The sequence below is a fragment of the Urtica dioica genome, chromosome 1, assembly GCF_054948205.1.
Source record: "Urtica dioica subsp. dioica isolate 48M chromosome 1, U.dioica_male_clone48M_v1_H2, whole genome shotgun sequence".
Taxonomy (NCBI): Eukaryota; Viridiplantae; Streptophyta; class Magnoliopsida; order Rosales; family Urticaceae; genus Urtica; species Urtica dioica.
Genome location: NC_142756.1, coordinates 4,723,172 through 4,747,515, shown reverse-complemented (window position 1 = coordinate 4,747,515; position 24,344 = coordinate 4,723,172). Strand labels below are relative to the sequence as shown.

At 35.6% G+C, this 24,344-nt stretch overlaps 5 protein-coding genes and 1 non-coding gene across 6 annotated transcripts; 4 read left to right on the top strand and 2 right to left on the bottom strand.

Annotated features, from left to right (window-relative positions):
• Nucleotides 1-77: 77 nt before the first annotated feature.
• TRNAV-UAC (transfer RNA valine (anticodon UAC)) lies at nucleotides 78-150 on the top strand. The gene has a single exon. It is a non-coding gene; the product is annotated as a tRNA-Val (tRNA).
• A 2,609-nt stretch (nucleotides 151-2,759) lies between these two features.
• On the bottom strand, nucleotides 2,760-5,401 carry LOC149406622 (Acyl-CoA N-acyltransferases (NAT) superfamily protein). Its single transcript, XM_089607814.1, has 3 exons — nucleotides 5,227-5,401; nucleotides 3,471-3,745; nucleotides 2,760-3,342 (listed from the first exon to the last, which is right to left on the bottom strand). Exons 2-3 carry the CDS (start codon nucleotides 3,712-3,714, stop codon nucleotides 3,113-3,115), a joined length of 474 nt encoding a protein of 157 aa, XP_089463940.1. The 5' UTR covers nucleotides 3,715-3,745; nucleotides 5,227-5,401; the 3' UTR covers nucleotides 2,760-3,112.
• LOC149406621 (uncharacterized) lies at nucleotides 5,089-5,836 on the bottom strand. Its single transcript, XM_089607810.1, has one exon. It carries the CDS (start codon nucleotides 5,770-5,772, stop codon nucleotides 5,218-5,220), a length of 555 nt encoding a protein of 184 aa, XP_089463936.1. The 5' UTR covers nucleotides 5,773-5,836; the 3' UTR covers nucleotides 5,089-5,217.
• Nucleotides 5,837-6,613: 777 nt separating this feature from the next.
• On the top strand, nucleotides 6,614-8,090 carry LOC149406620 (CAAX amino terminal protease family protein). Its single transcript, XM_089626516.1, has 3 exons — nucleotides 6,614-6,770; nucleotides 6,869-7,090; nucleotides 7,576-8,090. Exons 1-3 carry the CDS (start codon nucleotides 6,669-6,671, stop codon nucleotides 7,918-7,920), a joined length of 669 nt encoding a protein of 222 aa, XP_089482642.1. The 5' UTR covers nucleotides 6,614-6,668; the 3' UTR covers nucleotides 7,921-8,090.
• Nucleotides 8,091-17,305: 9,215 nt separating this feature from the next.
• LOC149406619 (acyl-UDP-N-acetylglucosamine O-acyltransferase) lies at nucleotides 17,306-20,566 on the top strand. The gene is made up of 5 exons (XM_089607804.1): nucleotides 17,306-17,633; nucleotides 17,722-19,179; nucleotides 19,684-19,944; nucleotides 20,073-20,192; nucleotides 20,287-20,566. Exons 2-5 carry the CDS (start codon nucleotides 18,070-18,072, stop codon nucleotides 20,338-20,340), a joined length of 1,545 nt encoding a protein of 514 aa, XP_089463930.1. The 5' UTR covers nucleotides 17,306-17,633; nucleotides 17,722-18,069; the 3' UTR covers nucleotides 20,341-20,566.
• A 1,400-nt stretch (nucleotides 20,567-21,966) lies between these two features.
• LOC149406618 (pentatricopeptide repeat-containing protein At2g20710, mitochondrial-like) lies at nucleotides 21,967-24,121 on the top strand. The gene is made up of 2 exons (XM_089608253.1): nucleotides 21,967-22,372; nucleotides 22,708-24,121. The coding sequence occupies exons 1-2, from the start codon at nucleotides 22,073-22,075 to the stop codon at nucleotides 23,938-23,940; spliced, it is 1,533 nt and encodes a 510-aa protein (XP_089464379.1). The 5' UTR covers nucleotides 21,967-22,072; the 3' UTR covers nucleotides 23,941-24,121.
• Nucleotides 24,122-24,344: the final 223 nt, after the last annotated feature.

Sequence of the window (24,344 nt, the reverse complement as noted above, 5' to 3'; positions counted from 1 at the left end):
AACAGCTGTATGATTTTTCTGATAATTTACCAATTAAAAAAAAGATTTAAATTTTTGTCAAGAAAGATGACAAAGCTGGTGCTGTGGTGTAGTGGTTATCACGTCAGTCTTACACACTGAAGGTCTCCAGTTCGATCCTGGGCAGCACCAAATTTAATCAATCTAAGGTTCTTTCCCCAATATGGCATACAAAATAAAATTACGTGTGTTATACCCTTTTTGAAAAAAAAAGAGATTTTTACTAATCAAACCACTTTAAACATGTAATTTTGAATCTAGTCTATGTTTAATAATTTTTAGGAATATAGTCAAATGGCTTATGTGACAATAATTAAGGTCTAATTTGCTCTTATTTATTAACAAATTCGTCACTTTTTCTCTCCTATTTTTTTCAAATAATTTTTTTTTGCATCAAAACTTCAAAAATTCGTATATTTCTCATACGAACTCGAAATTGAGTGATTTCAAATCCTACAAATTCGTGGCGTCGAGATCTTCAAAAATAGACCCATTGTATTTGATGAAAAATTATGTTTAATGCGTCATAGTTACGTTTCAATTTATTTTTTTGATAATTTAAAAAACTTTCAGTTATTTCCACATTTAAGGTAGTAATATGGCTGTACAAAACCGAACCGAAAATCGGATAAACCGATATACAAACCGAACCGAAACCGAAATCTGGAGCCACGTCAGATAACCGAAATTTGGATTCGGATAACCGATCCGGTTTCAAAAACTGGACCGGATATCGGATTTGATTTTAGACAAATTTGGATATCGGTTATATAACCGAATTTTTTTTATTTAAAAAATTAAATTAAAAATAATTAAACATAGGTCTTTCACAACTACATAGACCATGATTTTGAAAAAAAAAAAAAAAAAAAAAAAAAATTCACAACATTTTTTACCTATTTTTTATTTTTTAGACTATGAATTATTATTTTGGAGCTTTATATGACTCGTTTTGTACTCGTATTTAAATTATTTTGATAATTTTAGAACTAGATATGTATTTTAAAAACTGGATAGCTGGTTTGTTTAAACCGGATATAAAACTGGATCCGAAATTTAATGAATCGGATAACCGAATTTTGAAAAACGGATACTGGACCGGATATTGGATTTAAGAAACCGGATAATCGAATTTCGGTTTTAGACTAAATTAGACCGGATATTTGACTGAATTTTTAAAAACCGAATATTCGGATTCGGATATAAAAAAATATAAGAAACCGAACCGAACCGATCCAGTTTCAGCCCTAGGTAGTAACGTGATTTTTCTACATCTATGGTATTAAACATGATTTTTCATCAAATGCAAAGGATCTATTTTTGAAGATCTCGGCGTCACGAATCCGTAGGATTTGGAATCACTCAATTTCGAGTTCATATGAGATAGATATGGTTTGATGTAAAAAAAGTGTAGGAAAAAAGTATGAGAGAGATAATGACGAATTTGTTAATAAATAAGAGCAAATCAGACCTTAATTATTGCCACATAAACTTGTTGATTATTTAACTAAAAGTTGTGAAAAGTAGGCTAAAAATAAATTTCATTGTTTCATTTTGGCTATTTTGCTAGACTGCCAAAAAAAAAATGTGTACGTATGTTATATTTGTAGCTAACTTACTTGATTGTTTTATGTTATAATTAAAACTGTCACGTAGAAAATACAATTTAGTTATGTTATATTAATGGGATAGCTAATCTTACTTTATCGTTAATATTTTAATTTAGATTGGAAAGTGGATTTTATTTGATTTGTCGTAACGGTTTTTGGTAGACGTGTTTTGTATTTTATCGTAATAATTGCATGTTTAATAATTTTACTATGAAAATAGCGTTTTTTAAATTGTAAATAGTCTTTTTTTTTACTTGATGTTTAATGTTATTTATAGTTTACAATTTCAGTTATAAGGAAATTAATTGTTTTTTACTTAAAAAGAAAACATTGTTTTTTAAATGATTTAAAATAACCACTATTTTGAAAAATATTGACCCAAAACCGTTATTTTCATAATTTTTTCCATTTTATTAATAGAGAAGGATTAGAATGTATTGTGCGCTCACTTTCTTCTTCTTCTTCTTCTTCTTCTTCTTCTTCTTCTTTATTTTGCTAAACCTTCCCGTTTCATTAATTTACTCAACTGGCCGCTATGCACAGAACGCCCCACCAAACTCTCTCCAAAGACTTAGTTTATGTGACACTACCTCGTCTTGTGAGGTCTCATCTTGTGTGATGGCAAATAAAACACAGTGAGATATCTTAATTTGTGCCTAAATATTCAATGTAATAAATTATACGCTATATATCTGAATGAAAAGTAATAAGAAAAAAAGGGCCGTCCAAACAGTCATAAAAAATGAATTTATACTGAAACATTTAATTATTTTTAGATATATTTATTTTAAAATTTTGAAAATTAAGAACATTTTCACTAATCGATGTAACTATTTAGTTAACAAGTCAACTTATTAGCTCCATCTTGGTTGGCAAGACATTCTCATCCAATGTCCACCTAAGAATCTCTCCGACATTTCCGACATCCACAAATTCCCTCAGATATCTCTTTTGTTTAAACTTCTCACTGAAAAATGTGTCCACCGGCCAAACCCTTTGCCTCGACCGAAAGGAAAAAAGGACAGCATTGAAATCGAAACACAATGTTTATATAATGTACAAGTTAAAATGAAGTAAAATATACACAGTGTACATTATGTATCACGGATTTTTTTAACAAACAGAACTGGATACAATTTATAAAGATACCGGGCATTATATATCATGTACAATACAGAATGTATAACGTACATTGTGTATCACGTAGAATACACATAATGTATCACGTAAGTTGTGCAAAAAAACCGTGGAACCAGAGATCAAACCGGACCGTTGGTTTTTAGACCAAGGGTTTGGTCTTAAATGATTTATAATTTCACTTGTCCGATTTGGTCTGATTTGTTTATATAAGTGGTTCGGTCTGGACTAAAATTTTAAAACCGTGGTCTAAACCGAACCGGACCGGCGAATAAACAAAAATTGAATTAAAAAAAAACATACGATAGGCATCAAAATCCAAGAACAAAATCTGGGAAATCTGGGAGTTATTGGGAATCAAAATCCAAGAACATACGATAGGCATCTCGGTCAGAAGAGTAATAACCTTGAATGAGGTTATCAACTTCAAAACCGAGCTTCTTGTAAAGATTCATGGCATGGCTTCTCTGGGGATCCACGTGAAGAGATATACGCTGTACATTCCTCGTTCTACATTTATCCATGGCCGCTTTAAGCAACTTTTCTCCGATCCCCTGCTTCCTGAAATTCTCCTTCACTGCAAGCATAGAAAGACAGAACCGAAGTCAACAAGCGTTCAAAGACTCTCTGTTGGGAAATTCGTCGAACAGTTAGTGTGCGTGGTTTGAGAACCGGTGATCATCGGAAAATCTGAAGAGCGATTACCTGCTAGCTTTGTGATGAGAGCGAGAAGAGAAGACGGCCAAGAGTACATGACATAGCCCACAACTTCACCGCCGATTTCCACGTAAAGCAAACCGCTATTTTTTTTTCTGAGTTCATCTTCGAAAGACTTTGCAATAGACTCGTGTTTGGGAAAAATCTTTCTCTCGAGCTTGACTATGGCTTCCACTATGTTTGACCACTTCGGACCGTTTCTTTGGAGCTCCACAATCCCTTCCGAGGCCATCGACGACGTTTTTGCCGTTCTCTGTTATAGCCTGTTTTGTAAATTTATTAACCACTCGATCATAATGGCTATGTTTAATATTCTGGCTCTCTCCATTGTTTTGTTCGGTTTATTAAGCTTGGTTGTTTTTTTTTTTAAGCCCAACTGTTTTGTGCTTTTACAAAATATAAAAAAAAAAAAAAATTAAAATTAAAATTAAAAAGCATGATTTTTATAATTTTTGGGAAAATTAGTTGTTTTTTTTTTTTTTTTTTAAAGGCAAAACTATGTCAAACAGTAACAATATCTCCACACACACACACACAAAAAAAAGTAAAAAAAAAAAATCAATTTCGAATTAAGAAACTATAGCCATTTTATTTTTCAAATAAATTTATCGCTTCATTGCTACCTAATCTTCGCTCTCGAACTCACTCATTCTCTATATCTATACCTCAAAAAACCATCCCCTTCACTAAATCCTTGCAACTCATTACAGAGCATTATCGTGGCTCGTCTTTCAGTTTTGCATAATCCTCCTATTTACTTGTCTCAAGTTTTTGGATGCAAAAAAACCTCGCTGGTGCATCTTTGCATCATTGGATGTCAGTTGCTTCAAATTTGCATCCTAACATGACTCTTGCGATTGAGATTGTTTGTTGTGGCGATTCTCTTTGTTCTTGATTTAACGACTTTTGATACTCATGGATGCAAGATTTTAGGTATTGGTTTAGTTGACACAAATCACCCCAGCAAATGGTTCACATTTCCCACTCTCTGGGATTGGTTTTGCTTGCCTTCCTTATTGCTTCAAAGCATTGCCAAAACTTTTGATTTTTCTTTCATTTGACGTTTGAAACCTTTGTTGTGCTCGATCACAGTTGGGTTAGATTCATGAGATTGAAATATTATTTATGGCACCTAAGGAGTTGGAACTAAAAAATACAAGTTGGGAGGTAAAAAGTGAAGAATTTTCTTTTTCTTTTTTTATCAAAAAGAAAAATAATTAAATTGGGGATAAAATAGGGTGGCCAAACTATAATTTTTGATGGGGTATTTCCTCACCTACCAGTTTTTTTATGCTTAAAAACTTCCTAAGATAAGAGTTAGTACTGCAAGTTAAAGGAATTTGGGCCTGAACCTATGTTTGATTGATACGAAGTATTTTCCGACGCCTATCTTAGCTCAACATACTTGGAAGATCATTCCGCTTCTAATTCCACCTCCAGCGATCTAATTCTTTTCATCTAATTAATTAAACAATCATAGTTTTGTGTATCAAACAAGCATAGTTTGATACAAAAACTCGAACGCTTCCTTCTATACTTGATAATCAAGCCAACGAATGTTACGATCTCACACATTAACTAAATCAAATTCTATTCTTTTGATCGATGATTAAGATCCTCGATGGTCGCATTATAGGTGCGAAAGTAGTCAACGACTTGGCAAAAAGTCTCCCGATTGATCAATAACGCACGAAAAACATCAATTACACAAACACGTCGAAATCTGTATAAAAATTCACTTTACCGGCCGAAGATCATGCTCATCATCGTCATCGCTATCACGACCATCCTGATCAGTATCAGCATCGCCATAGTCTTCGTCATCGGACGGTGGAGATGGATCCAAACGCGCGGCGTCCTTGGCCCACCGGATTAGCTTCTCCACTTCATCATCCTCATCGTAATCGTCGTCGTCGTCGTTTTCTTTATCCCCCAATCCCTTGACAGCGTCCGAGTTAGGCACGGACGACCTGAGAGCGGCGAATCTGGCGGCGAGGTCGTCTCCGAGGACTGCCTCGAGCTCCGGATCGGCGGCGGCGGCGGCGGGGAGACGATCCGGCGGCGGAGGAGGAGGTTTAGGGTTCGGAGATGAAGAAGAAGAAGAAGAAGAAGAAGGCTGGGACTTGAGGGCGCGGAATCGGCGATCGAGATCGGAGTCGATGTAATTTGGGGAGACTCGGGACATGTGAGAGTTGACAGAGAGTTTTAGGAGCACATCGTCTTCCACCGATTTCAGAAGATCTTCAACTTCTGCTTCTTCTTTGCTTATCTTCTTCTTCTTTCCGTTCATCCTGTTCCTGTTATTGCTCCAATTGAAAGCAAGTAATTTATGGGTTTACTTTACACGCTATATAAAAAAAATATTAAAAAAAATATATATTCTGAGCCAAGTATCTTTGATTAAAAAAAGATTGCAGACGGGAAGTCATTATTTTTACTCGCTGAGGGTGGCTAAAATATTCTTATTTATATAATTATTTAATTATCCATAAATAAGATATAGATATTTATTTTATCTATAAGACGCGTAAGAGCATTTTCAAAAAAAATATAAGACGCGTAAGTAGAAAAATTTACAAACGAAGAAGATAACTACAGTCATGTTTCTAAGTAGCTATATATATATTTTATTAATCAAAATAAAAATTTTATAGTGTGGTGTTCCCAATTCCAATTCCATCTCTAGATTTTTTTGTATCTTACTCTAAAACAAGAGTACATCAATGGCTTGAGAAAACGCTAAAAAGTTGAGAAGATGATAGCAAAGCTGCTCAACGGAAATGCCATTTTCACGTATCCAACACCGCAGGTATTTAGACAGTCGCGAAATTATTCAGAGGCCTCATCTCGAGCTCTTCTCTATTCCTCCAACGTCAACTTCAATGTCAAGTGCTTTTGCTCCAGAAACCAGAATGCTTCTTCTCGGGTATCGTATAATATAATCCCTTTGCATTTTGTCTCAACGAGTGTCATTCAAAATCTTGTTAAAACTTTCTGTACCCTCTCCTGATTTTGTTCCAATTTATTCCCAGGAAAGAATCAAACATAGACGAGCTAGGTATAATAAATGTGGTCAATTTGATAACAATTGCAGAATTCTGATTTGTTATGTGAATTCTGGAACAGAGTTTCTCGGTTCTGTCCAAAGATAGTCTTCCTTGGGACTCTGGGGATTTGTGGACCACAATGGCCTTTTACATGCTCAGTTTGCACATTCCTTTGAGCTTCGGATGGATAAATATTGCTTCTGAAATATTGCAGCAACATGATCTCGATCCACAGACTCGGGTGAACAAATGAGTCTATTTTCGAGAATTTTTTTCTTACACATTCAATTTTCTTATATCAAAGTTTTTTTTTTTTTTTTTCCTTTTAATTTAGTTCAGGCGATATCGCTACTTGTAGCTCAAAATATTGAGCTTGCGGGGACTTTTACTCTGCTGAAGCTCACAGCCGTACAGCGACGCGTCTTTGAAGACTTGTTCTTCAAACCAGACAAGTCGTTGAACGACCGGAACTGGTTATTGGCATCGGCGATAGGGTTCGGGTTTCTTTTTGCACTTGTTTTCACCACATCATTTATTATGGACGGTGTCTTCGAGCCCAAGGTTTGTGTCACTATAAACTTCTCTAGTATAAAATCTCTTGATTTGTTCTTTTAAGTCATCTCGAATCGTGCAACAAACTATAGGTCCCCTTCAAATTCAGTAGTAATTATTGTTAAGTTGTGGAACCCAATTCATCGCCAATAATACAAAGACCTTAGGACAAGAATTCACACTTGTAAGGGTAATTATTGGAGGTTAGTTTGGGAAGTTTGGACTTGTATACGTTACCCCTAATCTTTTCTCTATTTATATTTTGGGCATCGATGTTCTTTGAAGAGCGCAATAGAAAATTGTGAAGGTTATAGTGAAACTCGCAGCGGTAAAGTGGACATATTTCTCGCATTGACAATGAACCACTGTAAATCTATGTATTATTTACCATTCGTTTCTTTGATTATTTTCTGGTTAGGTCAGATTTCGGGTTCAAATCCTAACAATTATGATCAAAGGTGTTATAGAATTCGGAATTTTGTTCGCTTTTTCAGGCAGTGAACAACCCTGCAGTGAAGGAGATACTTGTGGGCAACAACAACATTTCAAAAGCTAGCATTGTTTTTGTATACTGCGTCGTCGCTCCGCTTCTAGAAGAAACTGTGTATAGAGGGTTCTTATTGAGGTCACTTTCCTCAACGATGCAATGGCAAAAAGCAGTTCTCATAAGCTCTGCGGTTTTTAGCGCATCACACCTCTCCGGTGAGAATTTCGTGCAGTTATTCATCATTGGGTGTGTCTTTGGGTGCTCTTACTGTTGGACAGGAAACTTAGCTTCTTCAATTGTAATACATTCCCTTTACAATGCAATGACACTTATTATAACTGCCATATCATGAAGGTCTTTGCAAGGAAATTGTTCTCTGCTATAAGCCGTAAAGTACTACGTTTGAAAATTGCATTTGATTTGTTGTATACGGATTACAAATCACAATCTAGAGTGTGTTCATTGATGTTCTTTTCATGTAAATCAGTATATGTTCAACAATTCGGCATTAAATCTTTTCAATCGCTGTTTTCGCACCTGTTTACCATATAGGTATAGTTTTCTTGCAATCTACAAGATGGAAAAATATGTTATGTTTTTTTTTGTTGTTGTCACTATATACTCATACGATAAGGTCAAAATAGATTAAAAATAGAATTTTAGCTCAGCTGCAGCATGATTAAAGTAAGTGACTGAGTATCAAATTAGATTACCGATTCCTTTTTAAAAAAAAAATACATAACAACGGTTACCCCTAAAATAATAAATTATTTCAATAATAGTCCTTCTGTCGGAAATTTTAATAGAAAAATTAGGGAAGATGTGACTGTGAAAACCAAAAGAAAAAAGGGGAGATTGAGGGCAGAGGGTGGGAGAAGAATGAAAGGAAAAATAGATTGAACGACTTGAAGAGAAAATAGAAAGTGTGAGAGCTCGTAATTTCTGTAATCTCGTATTGATTTTTGTAAGTGAAACTATTCTCCAAGCAAAACATAGGACATTATTTAGTAATAGCCTAAGTAAAATTTCGTGTTTCATTCTTTTACTTTCCGTCGATTAATTATTTGTTTGGAATTTGGAGCCACATAAATTATATATATTGAGAGTGTGCACTTTAGTGAGCTTGGGAAGCTACAAGAAATTTCTAAGCATAGATTCGCACTCGATGCTTTACAAGGTTATAGTTGTCCGTTACCGCGTGGGCAAGTCTTTCGACAACGTTGGTAATGTTCTCATGGAAGTAGTCTACCATGATTGTTGGTGGTCTCTCCTTTAAGTGCCAAATTATTGATGCGATTTTCTAAACAACGCAAATTATTAAGTTATATAGCCACACGATTATAGTGAATTGGGATATAACTCACCTTTGGTTAATTTCTTGTAAATAGCCAAGTTAACTTATTAACAGATTAATAAAAGACTTATTTAACTCAGCTAAACATGTAAAAAAAAAGTAGTTAATAGGCTGCCACGTATGCAAGTTGGCTATTTACAAAGTATTTATCAAAGGTTGACTAATTTACAATTCTTATAGTTTATGTGACTTACGTAGCCAATTTTTTGCTAAATATATGTAATACCGAGGTTTTTCAATGTAATAGATAGAAAAGATCGAATTGTCCATTGTAGAGTTCTCGAGTGAATTCAGGTCGATTAGGTGGTCGGTTACAAAGATTGTAAGAAGTCTTAAATGACTTGGGTGCTAGTGAACTTGTGACTATAGTCGATCTCTTGAGCTTTGCCGTTGAATTTGATTTTTATGAGCCTTCATTTTCCATTGTGAAAGTTGTAAAATAACTTTTCACTTCACCCGTAACAATTCTTGAACTCTACACGGTTTATATTAGACGTTACTGGACGTCTACAATTTTAGTTCCACAATGTTGGCATTATTTTTAACAATAAATTGAAACCGAGAATCGGAAGGATGTCCGAGGTATAGATGCCATAAATCGAAGTTATGTGAATGAAATGCAGAATTTGAAATAAAACAAGCATCTAAATAATAGAGTCCATTTCATTCCCAGATTTGTAATCCTTCGATTTATGACATCTACGCTTCGGACATCTATCCGATTTTTGGTTTCAATTTATTCTTAAAAATAATGCCATCATTGTGAAACTAAAATTGTAGACGTCCAGTAATAGCTAATAGTTTAAGAGCTCATTTAGGCCAAACAAGTATCCAGCCTAATTGTAGAAATTTGGTGCTAGAAATCACCCATAAAAAAATAAAAACTTGATATTAACCAGAGTTTATGAATATCATGCGTGATAATTTTGAGATAAAAGCTCTAACATATCACACTCTTTAATAGAGTTAGTTATTATCCTCTATAACTAAAAAGCAAACCCCAAAACACTGTTTTTTTTTTTAAAACGTTTCTTAAGCATTACCCTCTCTCTCCTGCAAACTCTGTCTCAATTATGTATCCACATATTCTCAAATCATTACAAAAGCAACTCTTACAAATTTTGGAAATATGACCGTTAACAATCAATTCAACTTTAACCACTGTTAAATTTAGATACTTTAAAAATAATTTCTACCCATTTGATTATATTGACTTCTTTAAGAGTGATGGAAATTAAACTTACAAGTTAAAAATACATATTGAAACTTAAGTATATTAATTTGTTTCATAAATTCGATTAGCCTTACAAATTTCTAAAATCTAATTATAATTTAGATTACAAAGTTAAATTCTTTTAGTTTCGGTGAACCTAGCGGAAATTAATTAAGTTGGGATATTATCACTAAATAATAGTTGATGGAACCGTAATTTCTTTTTAATCATAATAGAACCTTATACAACACAGCAAACTCCATAGTTTGCTGCTATATCTCTTATTTTTCTTACTTATTCTACAATTTTTTAAAAATATAAGGACAAATGGTAAAGCATTCAATAAAATATATAAATAAAAATAAATACACGTCTCTTGAAATAAAAATATTTTTTATATTTATTTACAATTAATAATCATAAAATATTAAACAAAATGATAAAGCTTGCAAAACAAGACATTGTGAAACAAAGTATCTACACTTTTATGCACAAATATAAGACAATGTATAAGTTAACTAATAACCCTACAATATATATATATATATATATATATATATATATATATATATATATATATAAAAATATATATATATATATGAGGAAATGGCGGCATAAGTGCCCAAAGTTTTCGGGTTTTTACACTTATGTACCCAAACTTTTTTTTTCGCGGCATAAGTATCTAATGTCGCTTCTCCGTCACGCTTTTAGTGTTTTGGACGTTAAATGTAGTTTTGGACGTTAAATGTAAACCCCGAACCACGTGTCTTCATCCTACAATGTCTGAGTTAATATATGCGACTGATTTGCTTAAATAAAATAATTTTGAAATGAAAAAAACAACGGCGGCGAATCTCCAGGTACGTCGTCCCGCCTCCGCCGAAGTACGTCGTCCTCACCAGGTACCGCCGCCCCGCCTCCGCCGGCACCTGATCGAACACCGGCGGCGAATCTCCGCCGTCGAACCCGCCGTAGAAGTACGTCGTCCTCACCAGGTACCGCCGCCCCGCCTCCGCCGGCACCGCGAAGCAGTACTTCCGCGCCGCTGCCTCCGGGAAGTACCGCAGCGTCGCTAAGACGGGGACGGCCACAGATGCGTTGTCGAGGGCCGCTTTCTTTCCGACAGATACGAAGCCCTCGTCGGAGACGTACCGGAGGCCGTTCAAGGCCACGATAAATCCCGCCGGGAATAAAGAAACCGTCGTCGCGATCATGATGGACGCGAGGGCGAGGATGATGACGTGGCGGCGGCGGAGGGGAAGAGTAACGGCGGTGGCGGCGAGGGAGTGGTGGGATTCGGTGGCGTTCGATCACGCGGCGACGTTTGAGACGGTGGCGATGGAGGCGGCGGCGAAGGAGGCGGTGGTGGAGGATCTGCAGAGGTTTGTGGGGAGCCGGGAGAGGTACCGGAGAGCCGGGAGGGCGTGGCGGCGGGGTTACCTTCTGGTGGGCCCGGCGGGGACGGGGAAGTCGAGCTTGATCGCGGCCATGGCGATGCGCGGCGGCCGGTCAGGGAGACGATCCGAGGTAAAATAATTTTTTTTTACAAAAGATAAAAATGTATAAATCCAGCGATGAAGACACGTGGCTCGGGGTTTACATTTAACGTCCAAAACAACATTTAACGTCCAAAACACTAAAAGCGTGACGGAGAAGCGACATTGGATACTTATGCCGCGAAAAAAAAAAAAGTTTGGGTACATAAGTGTAAAAACCCGAAAACTTTGGGCACTTATGCCGCCATTTCCTATATATATATATATATATATATATATATATATATATTTTTTTTTTAAATTTAGCTGAAATTTTATACAAAACCAAAGTAAACTAAGTGCAATATCAAACTGTTTTATTTAATTGAAATGACTTATATACGATTGGGATTAAAGCTATATATTTACGTTTTTATGGTTTTCGTTAATCGTGGCAAAAACTCCGGCCCTTTAATTGAAAATGGACTAATATAGAAATAAAAAATAAATAAATAAACAGCCATTCATATTAATAAAAAAAATGCACCATTGAAACCGTAGTATTCAATAGTTCGTTATCTTTTTAAAAAATAGCTAAAATTTTTATTTTATTAAAAAAATATTTTAACAAGTCGAAATAAATTAAATTAAATAATCTAATAAACAATTAATTTAATTTATTCCGATTAATTGAATTAATTTTTTTAATAAAATAAAATTATAATTAAAATATTAAAAAAATTAAGAGATTGACACCAAATTCTCTATGGAATCTTAAAAAAAAAAAACCATCAAATTCTCCAACAGTTATAAATTCTCCCGCAATCAACGTGGACACCTCCCACTGGCCCGGAGGAAACCATCAAACATCACATCAAGCGCCTCCCCTATCCCCTAACTTTCGCTCGATGATCGCCACGTGTCCAAGCTCTGCGTTGGATCCAATGAAGCATTTGGCTTTTAACCGTGAAGAATAATAAAAATAACAAAATAAATATAAGAAAGAAGAAATGAAAGTCATGAGCTGCCAAAAATAAAATCACCCCACCATTCATTCTCTCTTGTCATTTCCAGCTAATTCCAGATCCCACACAAACAAACTTAACAAACAAACATTAAAAACCCCTCAAAAGTCCCAAAACCCTATTCTTGTTCCTATTCTCTCTCGCTCGTCATAAAAAAAAAAAAAATGGGTGGGTTTGAGAAAGTGAAAGATCGAGCCCAGGAACTGAAGATTCTGTTCAAGAAAGGAGTGAAGATCGTTGGCGCGTCCTGCAAAAAAGGCTGGCACAAGGTCAAGAACATGCGACGCTAATTATTATTCATCATGTAACTCGATTTCCATGTTTTTTTTTTTTTTTTTTTTAATTTTGTCGTTTGTTTATTTTCTTTTTCTCTCCTGTTCGATTGTCATGTTCGAATTCTTTAGACGCCTCTTTATTTTTGTAATTTTTTTTTTATATTCGCTAAAATAGAATTGTTATCGCATACGTTTGATATTTTATTTTTCATTATGTGATCAATATACCTTTGATATAGTTATTACTATGATATATATATACCTTTGATTGTCGTATTCAAAATCGGATGCGTTCCCTAAGGCAATATTCACGTTGTTTAAAATAAAAGCAAAATAAAAACGTAACATGAAGACATTGATTTTTTATATTCTTGTTTTAGAATTTAGATGTCAGAACCGATATTCTTTTTTGCAGATCTCTTTTTGTGTGGTTGTCAACAATTCATAACCTCTTTCTTAATTTAAGAATACGCTCAAATCTGCTATAAATAATAGGAGCAAAATATAAACGCAACCATACATTAAACCAAATTTAAATGAAGATATAGGGAGGGAGGGATTTGTAGGCTAAATTGAAATATTTTCATACGGGGGACTTTAGTTTTCATAATCTCTATACAATGGTGTTTGATACGCAATTATGTTGATACATTCCCCGATATTTTGATATGCAATATCTTAAAAATAGTTCATATGAATGTGATTATCTAAGTACAAGGATCACGTAAGACTCGTAAGTGCTATACAAACATATTACATTTTGTTTAAGACCGTGTTAATTCTAATAACACAAACCAATTTTTTTTTTATATTAATTTAGCATTGGTTGTTTGAGAGTCCGTGTCCCCACTGATAATTTAACGTGGAATTATAAAAGTGGGTGAGCTTTCATGTAGGAGAATCATTACTTAAACTAAGATTTTATATTAATTTGTTAAAGCATATTATATATCAAATTTTATAATTACCAAACTTATTTTACTAACCGATTAGCATGTGACAAATTATTTAAGTCCAAATATGAATCATAATAATTTCTCCATCCAGTGTTCATCACATGAAGCAAACGTGGTATCATTACTTACATGTCACCTTTTTTGTACAACTCTGTTCATGGACGGAAACGCATCGCCCTATGTCATCATGTAGATTCTAAATCTAATTTCGATTTCACAGAATACTCAAGGTGAGATGTTTTTTTTTCAAGTGATTGGGTATCTATTCGATGTTGATTCACGAAAATGACTTAAAATAGTAGAGCACTCGTAATTTACATATGGGTATAGTTCTTATTATGAAAATGGTGCCTTGGAGCACTCAAAATAAATACACATCAAATTGCATTTTTTTCTCTATATTTGAGAATCCAAGAGAGAACTAGAGAATGAGCATGAGAGGCCGTGGTAAATTTTTGTAACAATTATGGATCGTTTGAGTGTAAAGAGTATTTTCTTAAAGAGTTGAAGATGATCTCTTAAGTCGTGCTTAATTAAGAAGAGAAACTTGGTATTTATGGACTTTGCTGAGGTATAGGATTTGTTCTTGCTTTTCAAAATGGTGCACCTTAGACACTAGGTGTTTAACAAAACTCTGGTAAATTAACTCGCTCTATCAAATATTCTATGTTTCCGTTCTTTACAAATCACTTGGGTAAATATGTTATTGCTTTTATGAGAGTCTATCATATTATTTTTTTCACAATACACGACCCCGTTTTGTGTGTTTTTAAATTTATTATTCATTTTATGCATCAACACAAAAATATTGTTTCTAAGATAGTACTGCTGGTCCAATCGTATCCTAACTCGAATGATACACTAGTACACTTGGACTAAGTTTGTCCGATTTGTGTGCTTGTCATCTTGATACACGAGAAGCTCATTCTGATCATTGTTCGCCAAAGTATTCATGAATAGAAACTATCGAACATCCGCTATTTAGTTCATTGAACTTTGCTGGGATAAAAAAAAATTTGTCCACAGATTTCGCACAAGCTTCTTCATGGTTTCTATAAGGCTCCCGAACTCAGCCTGCCTACCCTCCTTGTTTTCGCGCAATCTTAGTGTATCATAATCACAAGAATTTATTTTTTTGCAATAAATTAAGTAATTAAACCACTAAAATTTGAAGATTTGCTAAATAACAAATCTTTTGTAAATTTTAACTAAATAACCATTATGTGATATGACATTGTTTAGACGTTTTTAACATTACATTTATGCCCCTTGGAGTCTGATAGTTATTTACAATTATTGTTTTATTTTTAAAAAAATTAGGTAAATAGCCAACTAAAACGTTTGGAATTGGTATATAGCAAACGTTTCGTAAATCTTAGGTAAATAGTCATAAAGATGACGTGACATAATAAATGAAAGTGACTATTTACTTATAATTTACGTCTGTAAATATATGAAAGTTGTTGTTTACCTAAAATTTACGAAACATTGACTATTTAGCAATGTCAAACTGTAAATGTGACTATTTACCTAATAGACCATTTTTTTTTCTTTGTTAATAAAATCTCATGGTTATTTACTTCAAATTTACTAAAGATTGGGTATACGACAAAACTTGAGTTTTCATATGACTATATATTTAGAGAGTCATATATTTTGAGAAAAATGACATTTATTCTCCTATTTTGAGATTAATAGGTTTTTATGTCCTTTTCATATTTTTCTCTTAAAAATGTCTCACATTTACATAAAATTAAAAATTATTAATTTGAAAACAAATGTGAAAGAAAGTATAAATACTTACCGTTAAAAAAAAATGAAACAATCCAGTTCAATTTTCTTTTTTATAGGGTAAACTAGCAACGTAGCCATTTTGAAACATGGTTTTTGGAATCTAGCCAACGTTTGGTAAATTTTGCAATATAGCCATTTACTGAAATTTACGGATATAAAATACCTAATTTACCCTTTTTCTTATACTTACTTGATCAAAGCACTAGCCCACGTTTGACCGGTTTGAATTGTATACAGCTAATTAATTTCATATTTTTTTGCAATTTAATTGGATATTTAGCTAATTTAATAGGAGATTCGGTGATGTAATTAAAAGAGAAAGCTAATATTTATTTATTGAATAAGTCAAAGTCAAACACGTCAATGAATACACGAGATAAGTCATGAACCGTTCAAAATTTGAAAATAAATTTGGAAAAAAAAAATTGGTTTATTTGATATTATGCGTGTGAATCCAGTAATGCAATAAATGCACAAAAAATTTACCATAATTAACAGAAATTAACAAATCAGTGGAGATTAACAAAAATTTACAAACATTTACACTGTATTTGCTTACACGGCTATAATGTTCATTAAAGAAATAAACGCTCAATAACCAACTTTGCCAAATATAGATTTTTTTTAATTTGAAATATATACACGTATTTATATTGTATACAACAATTTAATTTCAGCCTTTTGAATTCATAATAGGAGATTCGGTGATGTAATTAAAAGGGAAATGAAATATTTATTGATTGAATAAGTCAAACAGGATAATGAATACACATAATTACTCATGACCCGTTCAAAATTAGAAAATAAATTTGGAAAAAAATACCATATTAAATGCGTATTAAAGGAAAGGAAAGAAATCGGCTCTACCTGCACTTATGTAAATTTACCATAATTAACAGAAATTAACAAAGCAACGGAGATTAACAAAAATTTACAAACATTTACACTGTATTTGCTTACACGGCTATAATGTTCATTAAAGAAATAAACGCTCAATAACCAACTTTGCCAAATATATAATTTTTTTTAAAATTCGAAATATAAACCGAATATAAAAAATTCGGCTATAAACCCAAGTTTCAAAACGTGGGTTAGTATTTTTGAAACCAAACCAAGGCTAATATAGTAAATACCATCTTACATAAATAAGACACGTCATCAAATTTGGCTAGATTAAAAAATTAAATGAAACGTTGGCTAGATTACAATTGCAACGTTTGATGTGGCTTAGATCGACTATATCTAAAAGCGCACATTTTCCTTTAACATAAAAAGAGAGAAAAAAAAATGGCACACCTACCAGAAGCCAGGTGGCTCACGTAACTACGAAAAAAAAAAAAAAAACCCCTACGCATTTCATAAAATCCCTGGCATATTCCAATGAAGCTTTATTTAATTTGTTTTACAATTGTATTTATTTAGGAATTAAAAAACATTTATCTTAACTTCCAAACTACCCAACTTAAAAAGTTTCCAGACCGCACCACTCTTCTGCCATTAACCCCCTCATCCAACGTACATCGCAAGTCGAAATATCGATCTCTTGAATCCAACGGTTGAGATTGGTCTCACTAAATCAGCTCTTAAACATGCTATCACCGCCTCGACTGATCTCGCGGATCATTATCCTTTCGTGTACTGTAAAATTGTAAAATAGCTCTAAAAAATAATTATTTTAAAAAAAAATTTCTCAAAAAATTCGGTTCCCTCTTTAATTTGGCACGAAGCAAACATCACAGAGATTACTTACCTCTGTTTTCCTTCTTCTTTTTTCCCTTTGAATTTGGAATTCCGCTCGTCTGCGAGGAAATGGACATGGCTATGGAAGATTCGTGTTCCCACGCGCTTCGTTTCCTCTCTCTCGACGCACTACTTCTCGACGGTCGAACTCCGCGGTTCTCGAAGAATTTGATACCTAGTATACCGCGAATATCTAAATTCAGGTCTTCTTAAGCTGGTTTCTTGTTTTCGAGGTTAGTGTGTACGAAATTTTCTTCTTTGAACTGAATTTTCTGAAGATTTTGAGAACAAGAATATAGGGTTACTGTGATATTTTGGCAGGCATTTGCTAGGGCGTGAGTTGGTTCTTGGCGACTTTCATTTTACTGTCAAATTTCTGTCGGAATTGAATTTTAGGGTTTCCGGTAGTACTTGGACGCCCTGAGGTTTACGCGTGGTCTGTGAATTGTTTGTGCCTATAGCCCTCTTAGACGTTAAGAGAGGAATTGGAATTCGGCTAAACACTTATGAGAAAATCTAGTGAATCCTTGGTTGGGAGTTCTTTAAGCTACCCTTAGCTCGGATTGTCGGTATTAACTTTCTTGTCCTTGTTGACTAAAGATCTACTAGAATTTGGATTGTTATCTGGGATTCAGAAAGAGCTTTGGATATAGACCTGTAATCTTGCGGATGGCTGGAAGAGTGACTTTAGGGTTTCAAAATTCGAATGCTTTAGCATTTCCAAAGAAAACTACTGCTTGTAATTCGAAGGACCAGGCGAAACGAACGATTCTTCGTAACGTGAGGTCTCAAGGGCACATCTATGTCGAACTTCGAGAAGATGGGAAGAAGTCATTTTTCTTCTGTACCTTGTGTTTAGCACCCTGTTACAGTGACTCCGTATTGTTCGATCACCTGAATGGTAGTCTTCACAACGAGAGGTTTTCAACTGCCAAGGTCACTCTCTTGGGACCGAACCCGTGGCCGTTTAATGACGGTGTTGTTTTCTTTAGTAATCCTATTGAGAATGAAGAAGAGACTGTTGCCTCGAATGGAAACCAAAGAAGGCTGTCGGACTCTCACGAGAATGGTCATAGTCTTGCTATAGTAGCATATGATGGGCAGGTTAACGAGCAGCTTGACAATCAAAATGAAGATCTAGACTCTGTTGAAGAGAATGATGCCATGGTGATCCCCGGTGTTCGTGTTGGGAGCGAAGTTACTAATCTGAAAGCAAAGGAATTGGGGTACGGGCTACTATCTGCAAGATTCCAGGATAATGATATTAGCAGAATATGGTGTGAGTGGTTAGGTGAAAGAAGTGACGAGGATGAGGACTTCTCAAAGGTCCCCGAGCATGATTTCGCTGTTGTTACGTTCAGCTATAACGATTTCAATTTAGGCAGGGTGGGTTTTTTTGATGACGTGAAATCATTGCTCTGCTCTAGTCCTTCGAGAGAAACGCAGAATGGTGAAGGGTCTAATAATAAAAGGACGAAACTGCTATCTGATCCGAAGGATTCTAATGAAGGCTCGGATAACCATTACGATTCAGCTGGGGATGATTCCTCGACTTCTACGACATCAAGTTTGATGTTACACCAATACGACGGTCAGCTTTTGGATTCCAGATTCATATCTAGCAAGGCAATGAGACGAGAGCTGAGACGGAAGCAGCGAATTGCTGCTGAACGAATGTGTGATATCTGCCAACACAAGATGCTTCCTGGGAAAGATGTAGCAACTCTTATGAATGTGAAGAATGGAAAGCTCGCTTGCAGTAGCCGAAACGGGAATGGGGTAAGACTAATTGCTTATGTTTCTCGTTCTATTAGCTTGATTTAGTGTTAATTTATTGTTTACTTGAATGCAATTTGTTCTCTTTTTGTGAGTGGACCCTAAATATAAGGAGCTTGGTATTTTTCACTAAAAAAAATACAAAATAAGTGATCTAAGAGTTGTTGGTCTAGTGGTCAGGCACTTGGTTTATTTCCAAGAGTATCTTAGTTTAAGCCCCTCTAGAGGAACCTAGCAATGGTGTGGGGTCAGGCGGGGGATCAAGGGACTATACCCTAGCAATGGCGAGGGTTTTTTTTTTTTTTTTTTTTTTTCCCCCTCTCCTTTAGGGGGTTGGTCTAGGTAGGTTGTGACTTTGAATAAATCTCCCCTGTGGGTTAGGCCGGTCAAACGTTCTATTCTTTCTGATCCCCTACGTTTGTTTTAACTATCACGTTATTTGCCAGTTTCATCATATTAATTTGCTTGTTGATTTTTTTTTTTTTTAATTTTATTTTGTACACGCAGGCTTTTCATTTGTTTCATACCTCCTGTGTCATACACTGGATACTTCTTTGCGAGGCAGAAACTATATCTAAGCAGCCAGAAGCTCCTAAATCTAAACGCAGGTCTCGCAGAAAATCTGCGTCCAAAAGCAATAACGTACAGAACGAAGTTGCCATAAATCCTGTGTGGACACCGATTGGTGGTGTAATATGTCCCGAGTGCCAGGGAACTGGAACAGTTGTAGATGGAGACGATGAAAAGCCAAGTGTCCCACTCTCAAAGGTATGTAACTCTATCTCATTTCCATGTTCTCTACCGAGTTATAACTATCACGTTATAAAACGGAATTGGTTTGGACTTGGGAGCTTAAAGAAAACTCTACTTTCGCGTGACTGTTTTTCTTGTGTCAGATGTTCAAGTACAAGATAAAGGTGAGTGACGCACGGAGAGAATGGATGAAGAGTCCTGAGGCATTGAAAAATTGCTCGACGGGGTTTTATTTCCCTACCCAATCTGGAGACAATATTCAGGTTTTTTTTTTTTTTTTTTTTTTTTTTTTTTTTTTTTCATTATTAAATTGCACCATTTGTTCATTCATGATGCTAATTAGAGGCCTTATCACAGGAAACGGTGAAACCGTTGAAGTTTCTGCGTTTCTATGGAGTTCGCGGAGTTTGAGTTATAAGAATTGTGTATGCCTGTAAATTTAACTTTTAACCTGGGCAGTAATCTGCTGCGATGACAAATGCTTCTGCTAGCCATTGTGAATAAGTAACACAATGAGATCGTGCACTGTAAATACTTGCTGTAAAACACAGGCACGTATATCTGCTACACATTTCCACTGTAAATGAATTCGTGAATGAATTCGTGACCCTTATCAGATCATCATTGTTTCATAGTGTCTCTGTTTGTCTATATATGTTTATAATTATATAGACATAGGCTATAGCTGTGTTTTAACTTCGCGCCACCCAAACCCAAGCGCTTAGGATGGAAACTGTTCGGTTGGTATAGATAAATTACATAAATTTAGATAATTGGTCATTGTAAACTTCTATAAAAGTAAAGGATATCACAGGCATGATTATATCTCAATTAACAAGAAATGCTACCCATATCTCGGTATTCTAATTACTATCGAAATTAATTCAAGGATTGACTTTTCGGAGAAACCAACCGGAAACCGCTTTTCCGGAGAATACCAGTACCGGTTCGACATTTACTGTTTTCGTTCCAATTTACCGGTGCTTTTCGGTACTTTTCGGTGTTTTCGTTCGTCGCAAGTTTTTTTTGTCAACTTTCCTTGGTTTTCGGTAGGTAAGTTTCGGGGGGTTTTCCAATATTTGGATTTTTTCATTTTTTTATCATTTTTTATTTTAATCCATGATTTCAATGGTTTGAGCAATGCATATGAGTTTATTGGTTGTTTTGTATGGTTTTCTATGTATTTTTAGGTTTAATCCGAATTAAAATGTTGATTTTTAATTCGAATTTGAGTTTTTTTATGTTGTAGATGATGAATATGATGATTATGATATTCTTGAGTGAATGTTCTTGAGATGAATATGCTTATGATGTTTAATGATGGTTAATGATGTTCTTGAGTTTAATATGATGATTTGATGATGAATATGATGATTTGTAATGATGAATTGATATCATGTGTTTGTTGTATGAACTATGAAAAATATGTTTATTTTTGTAAAATATTTTTTGTAAAATATTTATCTAAATACCATTTTTTTGTCTGAATATCCCTCGATTTCCCATCTGGTAAGCGGTTTACCCCCGAAATTGAAATCTCGGTATGATAACGGTAACAGTAGGGCGAACCTTGAATTAATTTAGTCCATGTTTGATTTAGTTTTCCAATCTTGTTTTCTGTTTTCTAATTATAAATTTTAGAAAACACAATTAGAAAACATGTTTGGTTATTAATTTAGAAAACAGATTTGGAATTATGTTCTTTTTGCTTTGAAATTTAATTAGAAAACAGAAAAAAGAAGTTGTTTTCAATTTCATTTATTTTATATACTTATAATTCTTAAGCTTTAAATTAAAATCTAAAAATAATTGAATTGAAAACATAATCAAACAACATTAAAATATTCTGAAACGTAATTTTAAATCTGTTTTTTAAATTTAAAAATTAGAATCAGAATTTAAAAACTTTTAGAAAACTAAACCAAACCGCAATTCACGATCATTATGCATTGTGTGATCTAATATTGAATGCGCACCATCACCGTATTAAGCTCGTTGAAAAAGATAAGAGTTTTATTAGAAAACGAAACACTCGGTTTTCAATTTTTCATGATCACTATGCATTGTGTGATCTACAGCTTTTATATTTGATTTATAAAAAAACAAAACACTCAGGTTTCTATTTCCATAATAGTCCCGGGAAATGAAGAAGGTGTTCCTGAGCAAGGTCGTGGAATCTGGGGGGCTTCGCAATCGCAATCATTACAACTACTATAGAATCTTCACTTCCTTTTTCTCCTCGGAAGCTCCAAAAACACCTTCTTCTTCTTCTTCTGATTCTGATAATCTGTTCAAGCGAGTCCAATCGATTCGAGACCCGAAAGCCTCCGTTCTTCCGGTGCTACGCGAATGGGTCACCGAGGGTCGACCAGTCCACAAGTCTCAGCTCGGCTGGCTCGTCCGAACCCTCAAAGACTTCAGACGATACCATCACGCTCTTCAGGTCTCTCTCTCTCTCTCTGTCTCTCGATTTTGAATCCCTCGCCTCTTGTCTTCGAATTCGCTCTCGGACTCTTACCTCGCTTTCCCCGGGAAAAATGTCTTGCTCTTTTCATGTGTCCTCTTCTGGTTTATAGCTTCCTGGTTCATTTGTGACTTTGTTCGCACAACAAAAAATATCTAGGGTAAAGAGACTGTACTGTTGTAAACTATCACTGAAACGGAAACGCCTCAGAAACCTCAAGATATCTTTGGATTAATATCTGTCGCATGATTGTATCTTTTTTCTTAAACAATGTGGAAATTGTAGCAGAGCTATCTCAGTTTTGTTTTCTTCAGGTATCGACGTGGATGACAGACAGCAGGTTCATGGAGCTATCCCCGAGGGATATAGCGATTCGTTTGGAACTGATCTACAAACTCCACGGGATCGAGCGCGCAGAGTATTTCTTCAGCACGCTCTCGGTCAAGAAAAACTCGAGAAGCTTGTCCGGCGCGCTCCTGAACTGCTACGTCCACGAGAACGACGTCGAAAAAGCGGAGTCCACGATGAACGAAATGAGGAACGGAGATTTGGCGGACACGTCTTTCCCTTACAACGCGCTGATCAACCTCTACTCGAAGAACGGAGACGACGATAAGATCGACGAGCTCTTGGAAGAGATGGAACGGAAGGGGATCGCTCGCGACAAGTTCACTCTCAGAAATCTGATGTCGCATCGCATCAGAGCGAGCGATGCTTCCGAGGTGGCGAGGATTATGGGAAACCCGATCGTCGATTGGAAGCTCTACGCGATCGCGGCCGACGGGTTCTTGAGACTCGGAATGAAGGAAGAGGCTTTGGAGGCGCTTCGGAAGCTCGAACGCGAAGCCGAGAAAACAAAATCCCGGAAGAGGAAAACCGTGCTTAGATATCTCGTGACTCTATACGCCAACGCGGGCGAAAGGGACGAGATTTTCAGGCTTTGGGAGTCGTGCGAAGTGCCACATCAGCACAGAGACGGACTGCACGCTTCCATGATTACTTCCCTCGTGAAGCTAAAGGATATCGAAGGTGCTGAGAAGATTTTCGAGGAGTGGGAATCGGAGCGTAGCACAGGATACGATTCCCGGGTGGTGAATTGCTTGGTTCGTGGTTACTGCGAGAATGGTCTCTTGAAAAAGGCGGAATCTTTGGTGAGACGAGTCGTGGAAGGAGGGGAATCTCCGTCGGCTGGCTCGTGGAATTTGTTGGCAACTGGGTTCGCTGAGAATGGGGAGTTACATGAAGCCGTTGAGATGTTAGAGAACGGACTCTCAATCGGCCGCGAAAACGTTTCGCCGAATCACGCGACGTTGGGAAAATGCTTGGATTATTTGAAAGAGCGAGGAGACGTTTCGGGGATCGAAAGAGTCGTAGGGAAGTTGAAAGATTCGGGTGTTCTAACTGACGATGCTTATCTGAGATTGACGAGGATTTGCAACGGAGCCGGGGAATCGTTTTCAAGTTTTCTCTGTCGAATGTCTCTCGATGGTGGAAAAGCTTGCAAGATAAATGTAGATGAATCTTGTAGCGATGACGAAGAAGCTTAGCATGAGATTCACCGAGAAAAATAGGAATTGGATATCACATTGCTGGTTAGTACTCAGGCTTCATTTCGGGATATACCAAAGATGTTTTTTTTTTGGGTCAGTTAGTGCTCTATTAGTTTTTTTGAAAATTTAATTCAAGTTCAAATCACTATTGTAGCTTTATTTTTTTTTAGCAGAAAACTGGGAGACTTTATTAAACTATAGCTGAAGCCAAATCGGTCTTCAGGCTATTATGAATACAATTTGGAGGGTCATTTAGCCAAGTATCAGGAATATGCTTAAAGGAATTACAGTGAGCGATAATATGGGCAACCCTGTTGCCGTCTCTCTTGACAAAACGAAGCCTAGAAGTCGCAAAGCCTGGCGAAGCGCGTATATCGTCAATAATAAACCCCTCTTCATTG

Bases quoted from the DNA above. Each gene is read 5' to 3' on its own strand.
- LOC149406622 (XM_089607814.1), bottom strand. From the start codon at position 3,714: ATGGCCTCGGAAGGGATTGTGGAGCTCCAAAGAAACGGTCCGAAGTGG. The intron at 3,343-3,470 runs GTAATCGCTCTT...CTATGCTTGCAG, and splicing joins TCTCATCACAAAGCTAGCAG to TGAAGGAGAATTTCAGGAAG.
- LOC149406621 (XM_089607810.1), bottom strand. From the start codon at position 5,772: ATGAACGGAAAGAAGAAGAAGATAAGCAAAGAAGAAGCAGAAGTTGAA.
- LOC149406620 (XM_089626516.1), top strand. From the start codon at position 6,669: ATGGCCTTTTACATGCTCAGTTTGCACATTCCTTTGAGCTTCGGATGG. The intron at 6,771-6,868 runs GTGAACAAATGA...AATTTAGTTCAG, and splicing joins ATCTCGATCCACAGACTCGG to GCGATATCGCTACTTGTAGC. The intron at 7,091-7,575 runs GTTTGTGTCACT...TCGCTTTTTCAG, and splicing joins ACGGTGTCTTCGAGCCCAAG to GCAGTGAACAACCCTGCAGT.
- LOC149406619 (XM_089607804.1), top strand. From the start codon at position 18,070: ATGGCTGGAAGAGTGACTTTAGGGTTTCAAAATTCGAATGCTTTAGCA. The intron at 19,180-19,683 runs GTAAGACTAATT...TTGTACACGCAG, and splicing joins GTAGCCGAAACGGGAATGGG to GCTTTTCATTTGTTTCATAC. The intron at 19,945-20,072 runs GTATGTAACTCT...TTCTTGTGTCAG, and splicing joins CAAGTGTCCCACTCTCAAAG to ATGTTCAAGTACAAGATAAA.
- LOC149406618 (XM_089608253.1), top strand. From the start codon at position 22,073: ATGAAGAAGGTGTTCCTGAGCAAGGTCGTGGAATCTGGGGGGCTTCGC. The intron at 22,373-22,707 runs GTCTCTCTCTCT...TGTTTTCTTCAG, and splicing joins GATACCATCACGCTCTTCAG to GTATCGACGTGGATGACAGA.